We start from the raw sequence: 22,268 nt of genomic DNA on the forward strand, positions 1-22,268 counted from the left end.
ATTACAGTACAATATAGAAAAACACACCAAGTACAAAGGCAAAAAGCAGATTTACTGATTTTAGGAGATATACAGTAATTACAAAACAGGATTTCCAACATCCACCAGTCTGTTAAGTCAAGACATTAATAGATTGTATCAAAACGCATACATGTACACGAGATGGCGAGAGATGAGCCACAGCTGATTCAGTCACTGTGGCTCTCTTCAGCTGCTGACTGACTTGACCATGTGTTTGTTTCCCTTTGGGAATCCCCAATCCAGCCTATGACCTCAAAATCGGTCCAGTCAACTGGCTCTGCTTGTCTTGAAGTGAGGAGGAAAGTCAGGGAGGAATATTGTGGTTTTAACCCTAGAGAGTGACTGAATAGGGACATCTGGCAAGGAAAATGACATGTACGCTTAAATTTGCACATAAAATGTCATGTCATCAAAAAAATCTGTGCTGGATGAAGGGGGCTTCAGCGTTAGCGTGATTGAAATTTAAAGGCAATGTTCCCGCGTTAGTGGAGACTGCATTCGCGTTAAACGCTGCATAATGTCGGCTCATAAGGATATTTACCTTTACATTTCTTACGCTTCAGTGAAGCCGATTGAATAGAGCCCTACAGGAGGACCCTGACTGGGGGAGCGTGATATCTTTGATTTTCTGTATCTGCCAGTCAATTGTAGATTACACACCAAGTACTGCATCTCCCCAGGAACAGTCTAGACATTTGGAGTTGTTCAGCTAACTCCTGTTCTTTAAGGCTGCTTGTAGCTCAGTGGGTAGCTTACTGTGGGACAACAGGAGTTGGTATAAGGTCGGGGCAGACTGAATCCCCGTGTATACCTGGTGCTGATATCGTCCACATTCTGATTGGGCCCACATTTTTAGACCGGTGTCGACGATCAAAATAACTGATGGTGATCCTCCTACATCCACATAGCTGATCTTTCACCGATTTGACAGCTCCAACGCAGTTACACCTTCGACACCGCCATCAGTTATGCAGGTGTCAGCTATCGCTTGATCTGTTTTAATCTAGGCCTAATGTTCATTGGGCAAAACTTAGAATATCAGTGGTTGGAGTTACAGGTGAGAGCAACAGAAAAAAAGGCCTTTGGAGGTAGGATGGAGGGCGTTAAATGCGGGTTGCAACAAATGATGTATATGAACGTTAGATTGCTGATGCTATGTATTGGTGGATGAGAGGCTTAGAACCCACTGGTCGGCCATATTGGAACTCAGAAGAAGCAATCCTCAATAGTAATGAATGTAATTCTACAGTATTTCAATTACTTTGTTGTTTTCAAGGACAAAATTACATTGATTTAAGTATGTTGTTGTTGTAGTGTGGATATAAGTACTTTAAATGTTTCTAATTTTTGTTATTTGTATGTTCAGCTCACATATAATTTGAAAGTATGCATTAAGGTGTCTAATAGAATTAAACAAATGTAGACATTAAGAAAAATACACGTACGTGTGTGTGTATATATATATATATCATTGGTTGCGACCCGCAAGGTTGCTAGTTCGAATCTGAGTTGCGACTTCTTTTTAAAAATGTAACCAACATTTTCAACTTATTACATTTCTAATCTACTAACTTTCTGGCTGAACAGCTTTAAATATGTGACAAGACTGGGCTAGTACCATCCCCCTGCTGGTGCAATGGATGTGGCAAGGGACCAGAAGGTCACAGGTTCTAATCCTCCCAATCACCTTTCTCAAAAAAGGTATAATTCAGCGTATTAATGCTAATTTTTATTTTATGTTAACACAAATATTGCTGGGTCTCCCGAGTGGCGCTGTGGACTAAGGCACTGCATCGCAGTGCTAGCTGTGCCATTAGAGATCCTGGTTTGCCTCTTCCAAATCCATACGGGAGTTGCAGCAATGGGACAAGACTGTAACTACCAATTGGATACCACGAATTTGGGGAGAAATTAAACAAATATTGCCTTGAGTCAAGAGGGACGATTTAAAATGTTTGATAATCCAGATACGTGTCCCTGACTACCTCCTGAGGTGGTCAGGAAGATCTGATCACAATCACTTCACTTCAAATGTGGGCACAATCAGACTGTGGACAGGATCAGGACACGCATGTTAGGCATGTTAGCACCAGGTATAAACGGGGCTTGAGACACCAGTATTCTTTTTCAAGACTGCTTCAACACAACAAAGCACAGCCTTCTGCAAATGCACTGTAATAGCATAGCACATGCAATCTTTATTGCATTAATATAAATGTTTTACATAGTATTGTTTTTATTCATTTTTTTGTCTTTGCATTTCAAAGATCACTGATCAACATACTAAAAACCCTGCAAAATCCTGTGTCCTGTCAACATGTATGTAATACAAATGTAATAGATATCTATAATGGTCAGAGTGCTCGTCTACTCTGCAGATGTCCTCACTCAAACTAAGGTCACATGCTTGTGGACATGGACACCTGCTCAAAGAAATCAAATGGTATTCAGCATGATGGACAGGCCCAGAGGTGGAGTAGGTCTGCAATTCATTATAAATATAGAAATGTTCCTTCTTCCGATACTTAAATAAAAATAATTATATCGATGACGTCTCCAATTCTGGACATGTCCTTCCGTCTGGCAGTGTAAAGGATCCATCAGCAGCCCTTCAGCGTTGTAGCACTGGAAGAGAAGACAGAGAGAGACATGAACACATCAGGGATCTTTTCATCCAAATCAGAGGGCATGCTCTTTCTGTATTTGGCTTCAACAAAGCAGATTCAATAGGTTTTAGTGCATGCCATTAAAAAAAGCTTTTTCATCAAAGCACGGAGACATTGAAAACGCCAGCGCTATGGTACATGTCAGGAAGGGCACTCCTACGAATACTAAAATGTTCATTGAATAAAAGGCTGTAGGTCAGTGCACATTAGTTAGCCAACAACACAAAACATTTCAAGGGGCCTCCAGTGATCTTGAGTGAAATCAGGAATGAACCTAACGGTGCATTGTTCATGTTGCAACGGCGGTTATGTGTATGCTGCTCCCGAACATGGATATATACACAGTGTACAAAACATTAGGAACACCTGCCCTTTCCATGCCAGACTGACCAAGTGAACGCAAATATCTCTTATTGATGTTACCGGTTTAATCCACTTCAATCACTGTAGATAAAGGAGAGGAGACAGGTTAAAGATGGATTTGTGCCATTTAGAGGGTGAATAGGAAAGACAAAATATTTAAGTGCCTTCGAATGGGGTACGATAGTAGATGCCGGGCGCACCGGTTTGCATGTATCAAGAACTGCAACAGTGCTGGGTTTTTCACGCTCAACAGTTTCCTGTGTGTATCAAGAATGGTCTTACCACCCAAAGGATATCCAGCCAACTTGACAACTGTGGGAATCATTGGGCCAGCATCCCTATGGAATGCTTTCAACACCTTGTAGTCCATTCCCTGACAGATTGAGGCTGATCTTAGGGCAAACGGGGGTGCAACTCAATATTAGGAAGGTAAGTAGCCTTTTCATTTGTATTTCAAACCAAAACATTACTTCTCAGTACTATTTCATTTACAAACAATTAGAGGACAGAACCATCAAACTCCCCCTAAATGTTAAATTCTACAATGCCATTCAAAGATGCATTGCTTCAGATACACTGACTGACAGCCATTGAACAATGGCTTCTATTAGCATATGATGTCAATGTCCTAGATCTGTTTGCAGGTAAGAAAATCTGTTCAATAAAAGGAATGATTTTACTCCCCCCAAAAATCTCAACATTCAGGCATTTCCTCTCATTATTGTTAATGTACCAATAGCCTCAAGTGGTAAACAGGGGCTTGACTGGCAAGTAGTTTTCTACAGGTCTGCTATTTCATACAAGCCCCACAAACATTTGCAGTTAACGGTAGCTATTATAAGACCACAAGCCACAATTTAAAAGGCATGGTCATTGTCAACTTAAAATGCCCCCATTTTAGTACGAGGGGGACAATAGAAATATCTCAAATTCCAAATGACCAATGTTTTTATTCCAGCTTGTTTCAAGGTGAAACTGAAGCCGTATAAATGGCATTGGATTTGTAGGTGTTAATGGAAGTAGGAGCACTAAAATGAAGACAACTAGGTAAGATTCTTGAAGTTGACATTTTATTTATAATACTTTTTAAAAACATCAGAAAAACATTTACACAAGTGTTCTTCAACTGTTACTTTTTCCAACAGCTTTTTCCCCTATACAGCATTCTCTGATCTGCAAACAGATGATGTCCGAAATAGAAGAAACAGAGCCAACCCGTCATTATACACTTTGTCTCTGCTTGTAACAATGGTCAGGTCAGTGTACTCTACCGAGCAATAAGCCTCTGATCTCTACCTGTTCGGGGCCAAAAGGGCAAAGGTGAGGCGATGTTGGTCTTACTGTATGTCCCTTAATATTTAGTCAGAGTGGATAGGTATGTAGGCAGGTAAATGAAGAAACATCTTTAGGAAATGTCATTTGTCATTGGTAATGAAATGGTCAAATCTGAAGTGAACAGAACTGGTAGAGATCAGAACTGGTGAGGTAACCTTTCCTCACAACCCTCCCCCAACTTCAGCCAAACAAAAAAGCCTTTTTTCCATTATTCATCATAAAAATCCACTAAAAATAATTTGATACAGATTGTACTGTACATAATACATAAAATCAGGATTTGCAGTCGTATGAGATTAGCCAAGCAGTGAAGTGATAGAAGGTTGAGTTCAGGAGCACCAAATAAAGTCAAACACATTCCAACTCAAACAGGGTTGAGTAACAGCTGAACACTGAGAACTCTGAGAAATCACTGAACTACTTAGTACAAGTCAACACGACATGGCAAACCCATAGTAAAAGTTGTAGAAAATAACAGCAAAAATAGTTCATCCCTGTAACGTGCCATACCACACGTATATGACAGGAGTAACTAAAATGGCTTCCCTCTGTCAATGCTAGTTGGTTCTATCATTTTCATAGTACGCCGTCGCTCCATCAACAAACATCTTTGTTTAAAATGTCCCGATGTGCAGACAATTCAAATCAGTGATTTTAAAACAAATTGGGCATCATTCTATGTATAACAGCATGCAAAATCACAGAGCTAGATAGGAAGACCAGAGAGTAATAAAACAGTCTTGGTTAACTGAGGAGCACAAGGTATAGAGACTACAGACAGGACAGAGTCAGATGAGGAGAGAGAACGGGGGAGAGGTGAGGTGGCCCAAGGGGACTGGACAGGTATGAGGGGGGTGGATGTGCCCACTGCCCGGTTGAGCGGGCACACTCTCAGTACAGTATCTACTGCCCCGCAACCATCTCTGTTTTCAGAGAGGATTAGAAACAGGGCACCATCCTCCTCTCACCGGCACTTGAGGTGACTTTGGCTTACAGGCACATCCTCACAAGCCCAGCTCAACTGTTTGGAAAGCCCTGGCTGGCAGTGTGCCACACGGTGATCAAGAGCTTACCGGCCCGGCAGCCAGTTCCCACAGCCAGTCAGCTCTGACTGTGTCTGAGATACAGCAGGTACCTAAGCCCCTATAACTGCTCGCTCTTCAAATCCACCAGGGTCCACTTCCTCGTCACATCACAGCTACAGTACATGTCTTCAACCAGCACAGATACATCATATTTACTGCTGCTCAGATCCTGTAACTTTCCGTTCACAGTACCTGAAACTGAACCGCTTGTTGCATAGACTGAAAGAACTACACTTTTTGTCTCTTAAGATTTTGACAATTGGCAGCCAATCAAGCAAACCTATGAACCATGGTGTTAGAACATGACATAAGCTTCTTTGCACATAGAGTGAAACTTAAAGGCCTCAAGATAAGGTGAATATTTCCATCACCAACCATTCTGTAAAAAAAAATGTTAAATGAAATGACCAGATTTCCACCAGTTTGGATAAATAAGTGAAATTTGAGAAGGATGATAAAATAAAATAAACGCTGCCATTTTTATATATGCAGTAGTGTGTATAACCCCAACCCATTCAGTCCCTTTTTGATCATAGAAAAAAAAAGAGGAGTCCTGGTTGTCTGGCCTGAAATATTTAGTTTCTTTCTCCCAGGAAGGTGAAGGAACATGGTAGGTGACTAGGAGTGGAAGGGGGGGGGCATGTTTGCCTACCTTTCCTTTTCCCCAAAGCACACCACCTCACGTCTCGAATTGCGTAAGCAAGGCGCGAACCTCAGGAGTGAGCTGCTTGGCAGCCTTGGCTGCCTCTGTGATGGCTTTACGGTACAAGCCCTTTCTCTTCTTGTCGAAGCGTGACTGGAAGCTTTCTAGAAAGGGGGCGACCTGTGCAAGTGCCAGGAAGGAGGTGGTGGGTGAACCGAACCAGGCGACACGGGCCTCCTGCCTGACTAAGAGCCCATTATCTTTGCGGCTGATCTGGATGCCTAAGACGCGGGCTGGCCACCAAGGAAAACCATATATTTTGGCCCAAACGATGTCCCCTACGCAAATGCTCCTGCCGTCCAGAGAGACACACTTAGACACATTTTTGGAAAACACTTTCTGAGATTTACGAGGGGTTTTCTCTTCCGTAGGTGCTGGCGAGGGGTCAGTGACTGCTGAGGATGTGCCGGGGGCGGGGGGCGAGTGCAAATCACCGGGAGGGGGAAAGTCAAAGGTCTCGGTGGAGCTACACTCTGAGTTTGAAGACTTTAAGTCATCTGCACTATCAACGCTGCACATGGAGGTATTAGAGGAGTCAGGCTGGCTGGGGTTAAGGGTCATGTACACCACAAGGTTGCCAGCCTTGCTGCCGCGCGTCTCCCGCCTCTCCTCCCGCCCCCCCTGCTCCTCTGGCTCCACCTTGGGGTTGCTGTGCTCCGTGGCTGTGAGGGGTTCCACTTGGGTCTGGGATTGGGTCTGAGGACTGAGCTCAGGTTCTGGCCCTTTATCTAGACCCTGGTTTTCAGCAGCAGTGGCCTCGCCTGTGGAGCAGGAGGAGGAGGAGGAGCGCGTGGAGGTGCAGCGGGGCGCGCCTGGCTTTGGAGGGGACAAACGGCCACTTCCCGGCACTTTCTCGAGGCAAGGCGGCTTACATGTAGAAGAGTCATTCTCTTCATTACGGTACCTTTGGGGCTTGATGCGCATCCTGGGTGGCAGAGGGGTGGCGTTGCTTGGTCCCACCCCGCTGATCTGCTGCAGCCGCCGGGTGAAGTGGACCTTCTGGTGGGCGTGGGCCTCCTGCAGGGCAGCGGCCCTCGTCATCGTCTTGGCGTTGCCACTGCTGCCAGTGACCACTGTAGTCTCTCTCTGCCTCTTCTGCGCCTTGGCCAGTTTCAGCACCTCCCTTGCCTTGGAGTGATCAACATTTTTGCTCTGTAGCACTTTCTTGGCATTGAGCTGGACTCTGGAGCTGCTGTTGACCGGTGATGTTGTTGTGGTGGCTGTTGTCCTCAGAACCCTGTTCCCTCCAGCTCCGGCCTTCACCTGGCCCAGAGAAGAGGAAGAGGAGACTCGAATCCCTGAGGCCTGCCGTTTGGACGCCTCAGCAGCATGGCGCTTCTCCTCAGAGCGAGAGTCATTACGTGGCCGCTTGCTGACAGTAGCTGCACTGTCGTTGCGTCTCCGCTTGGCGTCCTCGCCCCTAGAGTCTGACACAGGGCCTCTACGTGGCTCCCTCTTGTCCACAGTCATGACAGTCCCCTTGCACTTGTCACAGAGCACCTGGCGAGGCCGCAACTTGATGGCGTTCATAATAGAGGTGGGCTCCTCGCGATACAGCCTGCGCTTGGGCCGCTTGATCTTGCGGGGGGGCGGCTGAGGTAACGACTGGTTGTAGGTGTCCCTGATGAACAATGGCGGAGGGTAAGGGGCTCCCTCCTGAAACAGTGGCGGAGGTTTTGTAGTCCATGGGTTAGGCTTAGGCTGGGGGTCAGGGTTTGGTTCGGGGATTGCGACAACTTGGCTGTCAGGGTTTTCCTGGACTGGCATTTCCACCTTCTCTGGCTGGAATGGTTCTGTCTTTAGCTGCATAGATTCAGGTTTATCCTTGTATTCTCTCTTTGGGAACACAGTGATTGGAATTCCATAGGGTCCAAACCTGAGAAGAGAGAATTTGAGGATTTAGAAACTGTGGATAACTATAAAAACTCAACTCTAAACTTGTTTTTTGTCTTGTATTCGTTAAAGATGTCATGCTAATTCAAGATGTTTCTCATTTAGGCCTACATTGTACATTTAGGAAATCAATCTAAATCAATTAAATCCTGAACATTCAAAGAAGAAATATTAAATTAGTGTTGCAAAAGATCAAAGAAGCTCCCACGGCTTAAAACACAACATCACCATAGCTAACTAGAGTGCACAAGGCCCTACAAACAAAGGAAAAAAACTATCCTTGTTTACAATATTAATGCTCACCCTCCAACTTAATTCACTAATGTTTTAATACGGCAGACACAAGTGAAGGTGGCAGCAGAAACTCCATGACTGTGTTTGTTAAACCCTACCGTATGCATTTGGGATCAGAATGACTCTTGGGTTGAAACTGCCACACATTTCAACATCTATTGGGCTGCGTTGATACAGGAAGACCAATTAAGATTTTTTAAATTGTATTTATTTTTTTACACTAATTGGTCTTTTGACCAATCACAGATCTTTTCACATCAGATATTTTTCAGACCTGATCTGATCGGTCAACAGACCAATTAGTGAAGAAAAATCTGAATTGCGCTGCCTGTCTTGTTTTCTCTATTTGACTGAGTGTTCCTCAAAATTTAATTCCAGGAGGTGTAGAGATGTGGGCCATGCAAAGCAAACCAGACATAGCCTATATTATCATTTACTTCCCATGAAGCAGTCCTAATCTAAATTCAACGCTACCATGAACCCAAAAATAAACAAACCCGAATAAGCCTATAAAAAGTTTCAGCGGTGGCTATTACCATGGCAGAATATATATATATATATAAAGTTTATATATATATATATATATATATATATATATATATATATATATATATATATATATATATATATATATATATATATATATATATATATATATATATATATATATATATATATATATAAGCCTATAAAAACTTTTATAGGCTTATTCAGATTTGTTTATTTTTGGTTCATATATATATTTATTTATTTTTTACCCCCAGAAGAACCCCTATACACCTTGACAACTTCAGCTCAACCAAAATCTTAAAACTGCCGACCCTACTGAACATTATCCAGATACTATATGTCAAGTGGTTCAACTACCACTACATAGACCTAGTTGAGTTCGTGTACTGCATATGATATCTCAGCCTAGAAACTATGTTTCCCACCAGAACACCTCCTAAAATAATCCCCATGTTACATGGGAGATGACAGAGCTATACAGAGATAGATGGCCTTGGGTAAATGTGTCCCTATGCTGCATCAAGCGCAAATACAGGTCAAGATTTATCATGCTAACTCTACTGGACCAAATGCTAACTCTACTGGACCAAATGCTAACTCTACTGGACCAAATGCTAACTCTACCGGACCAAATGCTAACTCTACCGGACCAAATGCTAACTCTACTGGACCAAATGCTAACTCTACCGGACCAAATGCTAACTCTACCGGACCAAATGCTAACTCTACCGGACCAAATGCTAACTCTACTGGACCAAATGCTAACTCTACTGGACCAAATGCTAACTCTACCGGACCAAATGCTAACTCTACCGGACCAAATGCTAACTCTACTGGACCAAATGCTAACTCTACTGGACCAAATGCTAACTCTACTGGACCACCCTTCCTCCCCGTTGGAGAACAAAACAATGGATCAATAGCTAGGTTTCCATCCAACTGGCGACATTAGAAAATATGCACATTTACCCAGCCAAAAATCAGTGCGTGATGACGTAGAGCACACAAAATGTTTTTTTTGCTTAAGTTTTCATGTACCGACTACAAATCTAAAGTTCAGTGTGTTTACATCGCATTTTCAAATCTACCAATAGTTTTGTAACAAACTGTTGCATTAAATAGCAAATGTGCCTACTCTGGTCTTCGCATGTGCGCTCTATCAAACAGCTAGCATACACAGTGCGGATTCCTATGGATAAGAGCAAGAATGTTTGTATTTGTCAAGCAAGTGCAAAATCAATAAAGATGTTTTGGGAAACAGCTCTGAAATGTAAAGATGCTCTTATGAAGGTTATAACGATGAACTTTGCCTTAAGATGCTTTTGGGGTATGGGCCCTATACTGAACTCTACTGTGACGTCCAAACTTGTGAAACTAAGACATCTATGATTGTTTCAGATTTGGTCTGGTCCGGACCAACTAAATGAGGTCTTGTTTGGGGGCGGAGCACATTACAAAAATAACCAATGTGTAGAAAAATACACAAATATGCAAAAGTAGGATCTTGCACATTTCTACCTTTGTGTACCTTAGGGCTGTCCCCAACAATAGCAAAAATGTTGGTCGACAGTCTGTTCTTTCAACCAATTGGTTGAAATGTTTAAACATGTATTTTTGCACATGTAGACACATCCTGTGTGTGTTAATCAAATCAAATATATGCACTGAGCTTGTCTGATGCTTTAAGCACACTGTTTGATTAAATAATGAAGACAGAAATTACTAGAGGGAGTCCTCAATTGATTTGATTGTACTCGGGCTTGCAGCGTTGTTAAAAAAAGAAGACAGTGAGCGACTGTGACTAGCACCCAGTGTCTCTCTCGCTCCACCCTGATGCAGTAAACCACTACAAAACTTCATGTGTTTATCGTGCTGTCCGTGTTGCTGAAGCTGCAACATAATTTGCCATTTCTTACTTAAAAGTTCTGTTACCAAAATACCTCATTTGTTTAGGAAAAACATTCCCGCAACCCTTACGTTTTTTGTGACACATGTATGCATCGCATGCACATGACCAATGGGGCCTGATATATAGCAAATCATAATCACATTAATAAATTGGTTATAACAAACTCCGAACACGTGAGAGCAAAATGGATGCAGAGGACGTGACATACAGTGCATTTGGGAAGTATTCAGACCCTTTCACCTTTTCCACATTTTATGTTATGTTACAGCCTTGTTCTAAAATTGATTTAATACCCCCCCCCCCAATCTACACACAATACCATATACAGTGCCTTGCGAAAGTATTCGGCCCCCTTGAACTTTGCGACCTTTTGCCACATTTCAGGCTTCAAACATAAAGATATAAAACTGTATTTTTTTGTGAAGAATCAACAACAAGTGGGACACAATCATGAAGTGGAACGACATTTATTGGATATTTCAAACTTTTTTAACAAATCAAAAACTGAAAAATTGGGCGTGCAAAATTATTCAGCCCCCTTAAGTTAATACTTTGTAGCGCCACCTTTTGCTGCGATTACAGCTGTAAGTCGCTTGGGGTATGTCTCTATCAGTTTTGCACATCGAGAGACTGACATTTTTTCCCATTCCTCCTTGCAAAACAGCTCGAGCTCAGTGAGGTTGGATGGAGAGCATTTGTGAACAGCAGTTTTCAGTTCTTTCCACAGATTCTCGATTGGATTCATGTCTGGCACTGTAATGGCAAATTTTATTTTTTTTTTCATAAATGTTTAAACATATATTTTAGAAAATTAACTGAAATATCACATTTACATAAGTATTCAGACCCTTTACGCAGTACTTTGTTGAAGTACCTTTGACAGCGATTACAGTCTCGAGTGTTCTTGGGTATGACGCTACAAGCTTGGCACACATGTACTTGGGAAGTTTCTCCCATTATTCTCTGCAGATCCTCTCAAACTCTGTCAGGTTGAATGAGGAGAGTCGCTGCACAGCTATTTTCAGGAATCTCCAGAGAAGATTGATCGGCGTTCAGTCAGGGCTCTGGCAGGGCCACTCAAGGACATTCCGAAACATGCCCCGAAGACACTCCTGCATTGTCTTGGCTGTGTGCTTAGGGTCGTTGTCATGTTGGAAGGTGAATTGTCGCCCCAGTCTGAGGTTCTGAGCAGGTTATCAAGGATCTCTCTGTACTTTGCTCCGTTCATCTTTCCCTTGATCCTGACTAGTCTCTTAGTCGCTGCCACTGAAAAACATCCCCACACCCACAGGATGGTGCAAGGTTTCCTCCAGACGAGACGCTTGGCATTCAGGCCAAAGAACTCAATCTTGGTTTCATCAGACCAGAGAATCTTGTTTCTCATGGTCAGAGTACCTTAGGTGTGTTTTGGCAAACTCCAAGCGGGCTGTCATGTGCCTTTTACTGAAGAGTGGCTTTTGTCCTGCCACTCTACCATAAAGGCCTGATTTGGTGGTCACCTCCCTGACCAAGGCTCTTCTCCCCCAATTGCTCAGTTTGGCCGGGTGGCCAGCTCTAGGAAGAGTCTTGGTGGTTCCAAACTTCTTCCATTTAATAATGATAGAGGCCACTGTGTTCTTGGGGACCTTCAATGCTGCAGAATTTTTTTGTACCCTTCCCCAGATCTGTGCCTCGACACATTCCTGTCTCGGAGTTCTACGGACAATTCCTTCGACCTCATGGCTTGGTTTTTGCTCTGACATACACTGTCAACTGTGGGACCTTATATAGACAGGTGTGTGCCTTTCCAAATCATGTCCAATCAATTGAATTTACCACAGGTGGACTCCAATCAAGTTGTAGAAACATCAAGGATGATCAATGGAAATAGGATGCACCTGAGCTCAACTGAGTCTCATAGCAAACGGTCCAAATTCCTATGTAAATAAGGTATGTATTTTTTATAATTTTGCATATTTCTAAACCTGTTTTTGCTTTGTCATTATGGGGTATTGTGTGTAGATTTGAGTGTTTTTATTTCATCCAATTTAGAATAAGGCTACAATGTAATAAAATGTGGAAAAGGTGAAGGGGTCTGAATACTTTCCAGAATGCACTGTAATCAATAGCCTAACTGTTAAATGTGTCTGGCTTTATAAAATTATGGAAACTGAAAACGCAGGCCACGTAATATTTGTACTGTCCAGAGCTAAAAGTACAACTGGACAATGTGGCAAGCTACAGCCTTTGGAGGGCATAATAATAAAAGTGGAGGTTTGGGATGCTTGTACTCAATTACAGGCTACATTCAAACTTTCAATCTCTTTAAATGGGAGGGGATGTGTGCGATTCAAAATCTATTGTTTCTCTGGCGGCTACATAAGGGCAATTCCACGTTAACGGAATGATGCTTTGATTCCATTTTTTCCACTTTAATGTATGCCAAACAAAAACCATTGATTTCAAAGTTTAATGAACCATAAGTCTATGCACAAGGACTACTTAACAATTTCCACTGAAAATATTACAAAAACAAATTTAGTGGATAGATGCAGATGCAAACTTTGGTAACGGAATTTAGGTAAAATCTCCATCAGAATTGTATGCAAACCCGTTTCAAAGATGTCTATAAGTGAAGTGGATTTACGCCCGGTAAATGAATTACATCATGGGTCCCTGATCTGTAATACCCAGAAATGCATAATTATGGATATGAATGTTATTCTCAGGGGTCGCACTAAAAAAGATAGGCCTATTTCTTAATACGTTATTTTGCTGTGTTTTGTAAATGCTGATCTAAAATGCTTCATATTGTAATTTCTCCTTGGCATCAGACTCATTTTGAGCTTCAGTTGCACTTCTCCACCTCTGATTCAGTTGCACTTCTCCACTTGGAAGAGAATTCACAAATGGGCATTCTATCAGCAGACAGCGCTGACCGATGTGTAGCTACTTTTCTCTGGTACTTTTCTCAGTGTAGCCTACTTTTCTCTGGTAAAATGCAAGATTAATATCAAGCAAAACATTAGGAACTGTAGCTGGCTACATTCGTTCTATGATAAACATTAGAAATGGCCATGCATCGGTTTTTGCCCAAAAAATACTTGCTTTTTCATTGTACACTCATTTACCTGTGACTGCTAGCCAAATAGCTTTGCACTTCTTTTGTTACCTGATGAAAATGAAGCCATTTTCTGCACAAATGTATTTTCTGTGAAGGAAAACTATAGTTGCACATCCCCGATTACTCTATTGAAGCAAAACACTTGACTGCCAATATAAAACGCAGGTGATATGGTTTAAAACGCAGATTATTTTTGATGGGCTGCATTTTGAAAATGCAGATTTCTGAACTATTAACCCTGATTCTCATGTTTAACAAGTTTGGACATCACAGCACAGCAGAGCACAGTAGAGTACATTGCAGTACAAAAGAGCAGAGTAGGCTTCAGTAGAGTGCAATAAAGTTCAGTAGAGTACAATACTATACTTTACTGTATTGGACTGTAATTCTACTGTGCTGTATTGTGATCTCTACTCACTGTACTATCCAAACTTGTGAAACATGTGTCTATGATTGGTCCAGTCAGTCTGTGGACATTACCATCACAGTCAGGGTGGACTGACCAAAATTTAACTACTTTTCAACATCCATGGACATCCGGTGTTGATCGGTGCTTAATGGCTTAGGAAGCTGGTTTACAAGGGGCTCATGGGTAGGTGCCAGTAAGAGCTGGGAGAGGTGACATTAACTGGAGAGTAAGAGAGAAGGGCAGAGAGCGAGGAAAAAGGGAGAGGCAGGGGTTGTCCAGACTCACTGTTATAACACTCTTGGTTTGACCACCAGACGACAGAAGGAGAAAGAAAACCGTTATAATGCTAGTGGAAGAGAGGACAGTAGCAGGTGACCCAACTGTGGTTTGTGACTATTATGATTTCCTATCGTAGCCAATCAATTTGCCGTAATTACGATACATATTTTTTTGGAAATACGTTACCAATTTGAATGACTTAATTCATAAACAAAATCGATATCAGTAAAATACTAATTGGTAGGTTTACCAGTATTTGTTACTTCTGTGAACTTTCATTATCCAAAATATCTTAAAAATGTGAATTTTTTGTAATGCCAATATTTTTTAAACTTGCACAAGGTAAACCATTTCTCCAAAACGAAATATAAGTGTTGATATTAGTTGGCAGGGTTTTTACATCAACATTTTGTTTTGATGTATTTTTAATAGCTTAAGACTTTATCGGGTAGATGTTTTCTAAGACCCCTTTTCCATATGCCTTTACTTATGCCTAATTTACAATTTAATAAAAAAAATGTAACCATGCCTTCATTTCCCCAAAATATAGACTTAACTTTCATTTGACATACTCCTGTGAATTTCACATGATGGTGCTCATGGGTTCTTTCCAATGGAAATGCGCATAAGCAAGTAGTCTACATCTATATCTGCATTAATATGGCCATGAGCCCCTCCATTGCTACTTATAAACATCCTTGAAATCGTAGAAATATGCAGATTCCTCTGACAGCCAAAACCAACTGTAAAATTGCACTGGAGAGTTAAGGATTAGCGAGTGTCTCACTCTAATCACAATGAATGAAACAGCCAAGAGAAAGAGGGAAACATGCCTTTCCTCACCACTGTCTTTCATTTGCGTCACAGCTTCTCACAGCAGCCTCCTTATCAACCAACACCTTTCATTAACACACAATCACCATCTTTTCCTTCCTAATCAACACCAGCTAGGCAAAAGGTTGGCCTGGTCCAGAAACATTTTATTTTCCTCTGATAGCAACAATATGGTGGAAATTCCACCCACCTGTCCTAACTTCCATCTTTCCAGATGCATACACCTAAGTAGGGGACGGGTAGAGTAGACATTTTAGGACCAGGTCGATGTCTAGAGGCGAGTTAGTCTGAACCGAAGACAGCGACTCATCTCTCATCTTGAGCACACATCCAATAGGAAAAACAATGATTCCATATGACCTATGCTATGGAACACACTCTGACAAATCACAGGCACAAGGCCTGCACTCAGGGGACTGTTGGAAAACAAAAGCCATAAACCGATCCCTTAGACTCAACAATGAGGATCTAAAAATGTAGTCTTTTGTTTGTAGAGCTGGGATGGTGTTGATTATCTACAGTACTGTAGAAAATGAAGCAGTAAAGTTTGAGTGGCCTCCATCTTGTCATTGTAATAAACCGGCCATTGTCCTTGGGATCACTGCTGCTCAGGCTCTTATCAAAGCAACTTACACTAAAGTAGCTTCCAAGTTATAGCATATTATACCATGTATTGATAACCTATATTAATAGCGCATATGGTATAACACCAGAAGAATACCTTGAAATGATATGAAGTCCTGAAGAGCAACTACACAATGAGCTGTAAGCAGCTTGTGAGGGGAAACTAAACACAACAAGGTGTTGATTGTGTGTGCAGATGTCATCTTTGCTAAACATAATGAAGATATTCAACATAGTCCCCAGGCATGTCAGCAAGTTTAATTATGACCCAAAATCTACACCTGCAGATGATAAAGGGGGGGTTGGAGGAAAGGTGTTGATGAGACGGGTGACAAATTACAAGGACATTAGATAGAATCCAAAGAGAGGTTGTTGATGGTGGCATAGTGCTACATGACTACTCTACCAACTGCAGCATTCTCCTTACACTACAGACTGAGCATGTGATCATCCTCTCCAGCTGACCTCTGATATACCTGGACTTTGTAAATAGAAACATCAAGTTTAGTTTTGTAAACTGAAATGACAAACCGAAAGCACTGCCCACATAACTGGGGATAAGAGCAGTTCCTCTGTATTTTTGTGATACGCTGTCAAACTAGAGATCACCATGGTAGCTTGACCCCTCGACCCCTGGCAAATGTAGAAAACTATCAGTTTAGTTCAGGAGGCAGGGGTTTGCAAAGAACAAGGTCCTTTACTGACAGCTGACAAGTCGGAATGTGGACAAGCCACATCTTTCAGGTGTGAATTGTTGTGTAATTTTGTATGTGCATAATGTGCAGTGGATGTCAGTAGTAAACAAAAAGATGTGGTGTGTTTCCAGAAGTAAACTAATGGACAGAAAAGTCTTAGGAAGTTACATAGAAAAACAAATGTGGTATAAAACTAAAATACAAGAGACATTTCCGATAAGGATTATACTATACCTTTTAGAGAGGTCCATCAGAACCCCAGAGAAGATCTTCTCGCCTAACCGAAAGGACACCACCAGTGCGTCGTCGATGATGTGATCCAGAGATACTCGAACTTCAGAACCAGGTATCAGATTGTCCATTGACTCGGACTGTACCTCCTCAGTATCAGCAACGGGCATGGGGTGAGGGGGATTCAATACGGTCTCGCTCTCGTGGAAGTTCGTTTCCAAACTCCGCTGTCGTGAGCACGAGTCCCCAAGTTCTGCCGAGGAGTCAACCTGACCCACTACCATTACAGGAAGCTCGGGACTCGGAGAGTTCTGGTTTGTGATGCTCGAAAAGTCATAAATGTATCCAGTCTCCATGGGTGTTCCAATGAGTGTCTCCGTCTCTAGAACTGGCAGAGAGTCGATGTGTTCTATGGACTGGGGATGTTCAAGAGAGGCATCTCCCAAAGACTCGGCCTTGTACTCGGTACCAGAAAGAGCATCATCTGCTGATTCGGGCTCCAGTTCAGCCTCATGGGACGGTTTAATTAAAGCTCTATAGTCACACTCGATAATAGTAGGTTGGGTTAATTCTGTGTTTTGATAGTAATTGATTATGGGCTCTGCTGGCTCTGCCAACGACAGCCCAGCCTCCGTAGTCACAGGATGCGCAGGGAACGAATGCAAAAAGACCACCGATGGCTGTGAATCGGAGATGGAGCTATTCTGATGGCAGGCGTAGGGCTCGTGCTTACTGAGCTCGTTTGCAGGATCAACATTAGGCGAAAAAAATTGTTTCAAGCGTTCTGCCCTCGACATTGTGTATTTCGAACCATAGCCCCCGCGAGAATGGTTATCGGTATTTTCTAAGCCGACCATGAGACATCCTGTATCGATGTGTTCATCCAATGCACAAGCAGCGAGGACTTTTCCCGCGGCTTCTTGGTCTGGCCTGCTCAGTAGCTCCATTTGGACCTGGCTGCATTCCTGAACTGCATCCCCATCCTTGAGTTGGTGAACAAGGTCTATTACTGGCGCGTACTGCTGCGTTGCATCAGAGTCGAGTTTGCCCCCCGGCACAGCTGGCACCGGTTCGAGCTCACCACAGTCCCCCGCTGTTGTTGTTGATACCGCAACAGCTCCTGGCTCCGCAGCCACGGCCGCCATTTTCTTTCCGCTTTGCTTCTACGGCCAGGTCCCGTCCTCTCCCTGTGATAGCACTAGAGCCCGCCCACTTGAAAGCCAAGAACACTTGATAGGCCAGCGAACTATAAAGTTGTAGTTGAGTTGTCAATATCCACGTCATTCAAAGGAAACCCTGGAAACACTTTTGTAATTGGCTCCCTTTGTCTAACCTTAACCTAACGTAACAGGCAAAAAATAAACCTTTTGTGAACCTTTTCCACAAGGGGCGATATTGTATTGTATTTCAAGCATCAGCGAGGTTCAAGCAGAGATGTTAAAAAATTTACAGTAGGCCTATATTGATTTTGGACCTTTTGTCTTTGGTTCTAGTTCTATCCCTATCCTTCAAACATATTGTCTGGGCAACACTGAATGCATTGTATTTAACACTTATCAGTCACTTCAAATTCGTCAGGTGGTGACTCACAAGTATAACCTTTGTATAACTGTGTCATTATGTCTCATATGAGGCAAGAGAACACATTATAGAGTAAATGCATATAAAGTTAATTATCTTAACCTGCTGCTTAAATTCTCCTAATCTGCTACGAAAAAGTAACGTCCGGTTGTAGCTCTATCTATCTAAGTAGCAGTTCAAATGACGAAGACGACCAAAACAACAAGCACAATTAATGTCTTTGGTGCTTGCCATAGCCTTCAGCTTCACGATTGCTGACTGGTCTGGTGCAAGGCTTTATACGGCTTTAAGTCTTAGGCCACAATTGCACATTGCTATTTCATTCTCACATTATAGTTGTTTCCTTTAGAAACCAAGCTTACCAGTAGGTCTATGTATACCACAGTTTCTAAAGATAGGATCCAAAAACGAGGGGTCATATCAGTTCTACTGTTTACATCTGCATAAAAGGTGTATCTGAATGGATAAATTCTATAAATAAAATGCATTGCTATATATCCCTTATCCATATGATTCAATGGATACTTTACAGTATTTTTATAGCAGTACCAGCAGTGTCTGAAATACACCCCTCATATAGATCTTGGCCTATAGCATACACTCCTAGGCCTAATGTGTTCATAGCGAACTTTTGACCTGAGCTTAAGGTGGTTACTCTGAAAAGCACTGTCAAAGCATCTCAGCAGGAAATACCATTGGATATTATATGGGGGTGGATGGAAGATAATAGTATTTACTTGACAAGGCAGCTGAAACACATTTTCAGTTGAGGAAGAGCATTTGTGTTACATGTGTGTCCTTTGTGTGAATTAGAGATGATCCATAAGAGATACCATAGTACCCCTTTTGAGAGTATCACCTTACAAAAATGACTTCTGACAGAGAAAGATTGTATGACATTTGTCATTGGTAAGGGGTACTTAAGTAGTATGGTGCACTATAAAAGTTTATGTTTCAGCGTGTTATACACTCTTCAAACTGATTCAACCCTCGGGGGAGAATAAAATGATTTAGCTCTGTGCTGAAGGACACTGTTGAGCAAATAATCATGAAAGAGTTTTATGTGTTATCTTGGCATAGTACAACAACGACTCAAGTGTTGAAATCAAAGGTAATACAGTATGAGTCAATGAGTAACCAATACCCGAATAAACTTACTTACTTATTCATTTACAATTTTTAAGAATTTCACATGAGCATTTTCTTACATTTAGATGAGCATTACGTAATTCAATGAACTATCAAAAAATAGTAGCCAACAGTAGGCTAGATATAAAAATGTGGATCTTATTACATACAGTTGAAGTCGAAAGTTTACATACACTTAGGTTGGAGTCATTAAAACTCGTTTTTCAACCATTCCACAAATTTCTTGTTAATAAAATATAGTTTGGGCAAGTCAGTTAGGACATCTACTTTGTGCATGACACAAGTCATTTTTCCAACAAATGTTTACAGACAGATAAACTAAATTCACTGTATCACAATTCCAGTGGGTCAAAAGTTTACATTCACTAAGTTGACTGTGCCTTTTAAACAGCTTGTGCCTTTAAAATTCCAGAAAATTATGATATCTCTTTAGAAGCTTCTGATAGGCTAATTGACATCATTTGAGTCAATTTTAGGTGTACCTGTGGATGTATTTCAAGGCCTACCTTCAAACTCAGTGCCTCTTTGTTTGACATCATGGGAAAATCAAAAGAAATCAGCCAAGACCTCCACAAGTCTGGTTCATCCTCGGGAGCTATTTCCAACCGCCTGAAGGTACCATGTTAATCTGTACAAACAATAGTACGCAAGTATAAACACCATGGGACCACGCAGCCGTCATACCGCTCAAGAAGAAGACGCGTTCTGTTTCCTAGAGATGAATGTACTTTGGTGCAAAAAGTGCAAATCAATCCCAGAACAACAGCAAAGGACCTTGTGAAGATGCTGGAGGAAACAGGTACACAAGTATCTATATCCACAGTAAAACAAGGCTTAACCTGAAAGGCTGCTCAGCAAGGAAGAAGCCACTGCTCCAAAACCGCCGTAAAAAGCCAGACTACGGTTGACAACTGCACATGGGGACAAATATCATACTTTTTGGAGAAATGTTCTCTGGTCTGATGAAACAAAAATAGAACTGTTTGGCCATAATGACCATCGTTATGTTTGGCGGAAAAAGGGTGAAGCTTGCAAGCCGAAGAACACCATCACAACCGTGAAGCACAGTAGTGACAGCATCATGTTGGGGGGGGGCTTTGCTGCTGGGGGGACTGGTGCACTTCACAAAATAGATGAGATCATGAGGGAGGACAATATAAGTGGATATATTGAAGCAACATCTCAAGACATCAGTCAGGAAGTTAAAGCTTGGTCGTAAATGGGTCTTCCAAATGGACAATGACCCCCAAGCAGACTTCCAAAGTTGTGGCAAAATGGCTTAAGGACAACAAAGTCAAGGTATTGGAGTGACCATCACAAAGTCCTGACCTCAATCCTATAGAACACTTGTGCACAGAACTGAAAAAGCGTGTGCGAGCAAGGAGGCCTACAAACCTGACTCAGTTGCACCATCTCTGTCAGGAGGAATGGGCCAAACTTCATCCAACTTGTTATGGGAAGCTGATTATGAAAGGCTTCACAAGCTTGACTCAAATTAAACTATTTAAAGGCAATGCTACCAAATACTAATTGAGTGTATGTAAACTTCTGACCCACTGGGAATGTGATGAATCAGATGCATGTATTGTAATCTAGAATCTAGATGAAACGAACAGATTGTTGGTTTAACAAATTATAGTGTGAATAAATAGCATTTGTGTCCATCCATTTCAGGCCACAGTTACAATGGAGGGGGGCAAGCTGAGCACGAAATTCCCCAACTACCACCACACATCTGAATCATTATCTCTACTCTTATTATGACATTTCACATTCTTAAAATAAAGTGGTGATCCTATCTGACCTAAGACAGCAAATGTTTACTATGATTAAACGTCAGTAATTGTGAAAAACTGAGTTTAAATGTATTTGGCTAAGATGTATATAAACTTCCAACTTCAACTGTAAGTTATTCAAGTATGTCAACACGTATGGCACCATCTCATCAAGCATGTCTACAATATTTACTGTGACTTTCTGCCCATGCCATAAGCACTGCATAGCTCATCCACTGGATTGTATAATTTAGCTGAAAATACACTGAGTGTACAAAACATTAAGAACACCTTCCTAATATTGAGTTGGACCGGATTGAGTTGCACCCAGGTTGACTCCAATGCTTCACAGATTTGTGTCAAGTTGGCTGGATGTCCTTTGGGTGGTGGACCATTCTTGATACACGTGGAAACTGTTGACTGTGAAAAACCCAGCAGCGTTGCAGTTCTTGACACAAACCAATGTGCCTGGTACCTACTACCATACCATGTTCAAAGGCACTTCAATATTTTGTCTTTCCCATTCAACCTCTGAATGGCACACATACACAATCCATATCTCAATTGTCTCAATCCTTATTTAACCTGTATCCTTCCCTTCTTCTACACTGACTGACGTGGATTTAACAAGTGACATCAATAAGGGATCATAGCATTCACCTGGTCAGTCTGTCATGGAAAGAACAGGTGTTCCTAATGTTTTGTACACTCAGTGTAATTTCATAGTTAATCACATCGAGATTTGGAGCTACAAGAAATGCAAAAGTGTGAGATGTATTCAGTCTTGTGGCTTGCATTTTGAAAAGGCA

The 22,268-nt window shown here is 41.8% G+C and overlaps 1 protein-coding gene across 2 annotated transcripts; it reads right to left on the minus strand.

The window, feature by feature from the left end:
- Positions 1-31: 31 nt before the first annotated feature.
- pwwp2a (PWWP domain containing 2A) lies at positions 32-18,154 on the minus strand. Of its 2 annotated transcripts, XM_021624206.2 has the most exons (3): positions 16,958-18,154; positions 6,123-8,049; positions 32-2,646 (listed from the first exon to the last, which is right to left on the minus strand). In XM_021624206.2, exons 1-2 carry the CDS (start codon positions 18,097-18,099, stop codon positions 6,150-6,152), a joined length of 3,042 nt encoding a protein of 1,013 aa, XP_021479881.2. In that variant the 5' UTR covers positions 18,100-18,154; the 3' UTR covers positions 32-2,646; positions 6,123-6,149. The 2 variants fall into 2 exon arrangements, with proteins under 2 accessions (XP_021479881.2, XP_021479880.2); XM_021624205.2 differs by lacking the exon at positions 32-2,646 and having other exon boundaries at positions 4,099-8,049.
- Between the last annotated feature and the right edge of the window lie 4,114 nt (positions 18,155-22,268).

This window comes from Oncorhynchus mykiss, chromosome 12, assembly GCF_013265735.2.
Source record: "Oncorhynchus mykiss isolate Arlee chromosome 12, USDA_OmykA_1.1, whole genome shotgun sequence".
In the NCBI taxonomy this organism is placed as follows: Eukaryota; Metazoa; Chordata; class Actinopteri; order Salmoniformes; family Salmonidae; genus Oncorhynchus; species Oncorhynchus mykiss.

Coding starts and splice junctions, on each gene's coding strand:
- pwwp2a (XM_021624206.2), bottom strand. CDS start 18,099: ATGGCGGCCGTGGCTGCGGAGCCAGGAGCTGTTGCGGTATCAACAACA. Junction 8,050..16,957: donor CTGATGGACCTCTCTAAAAG/GTATAGTATAAT, acceptor CTCTCTTCTCAG/GTTTGGACCCTATGGAATTC.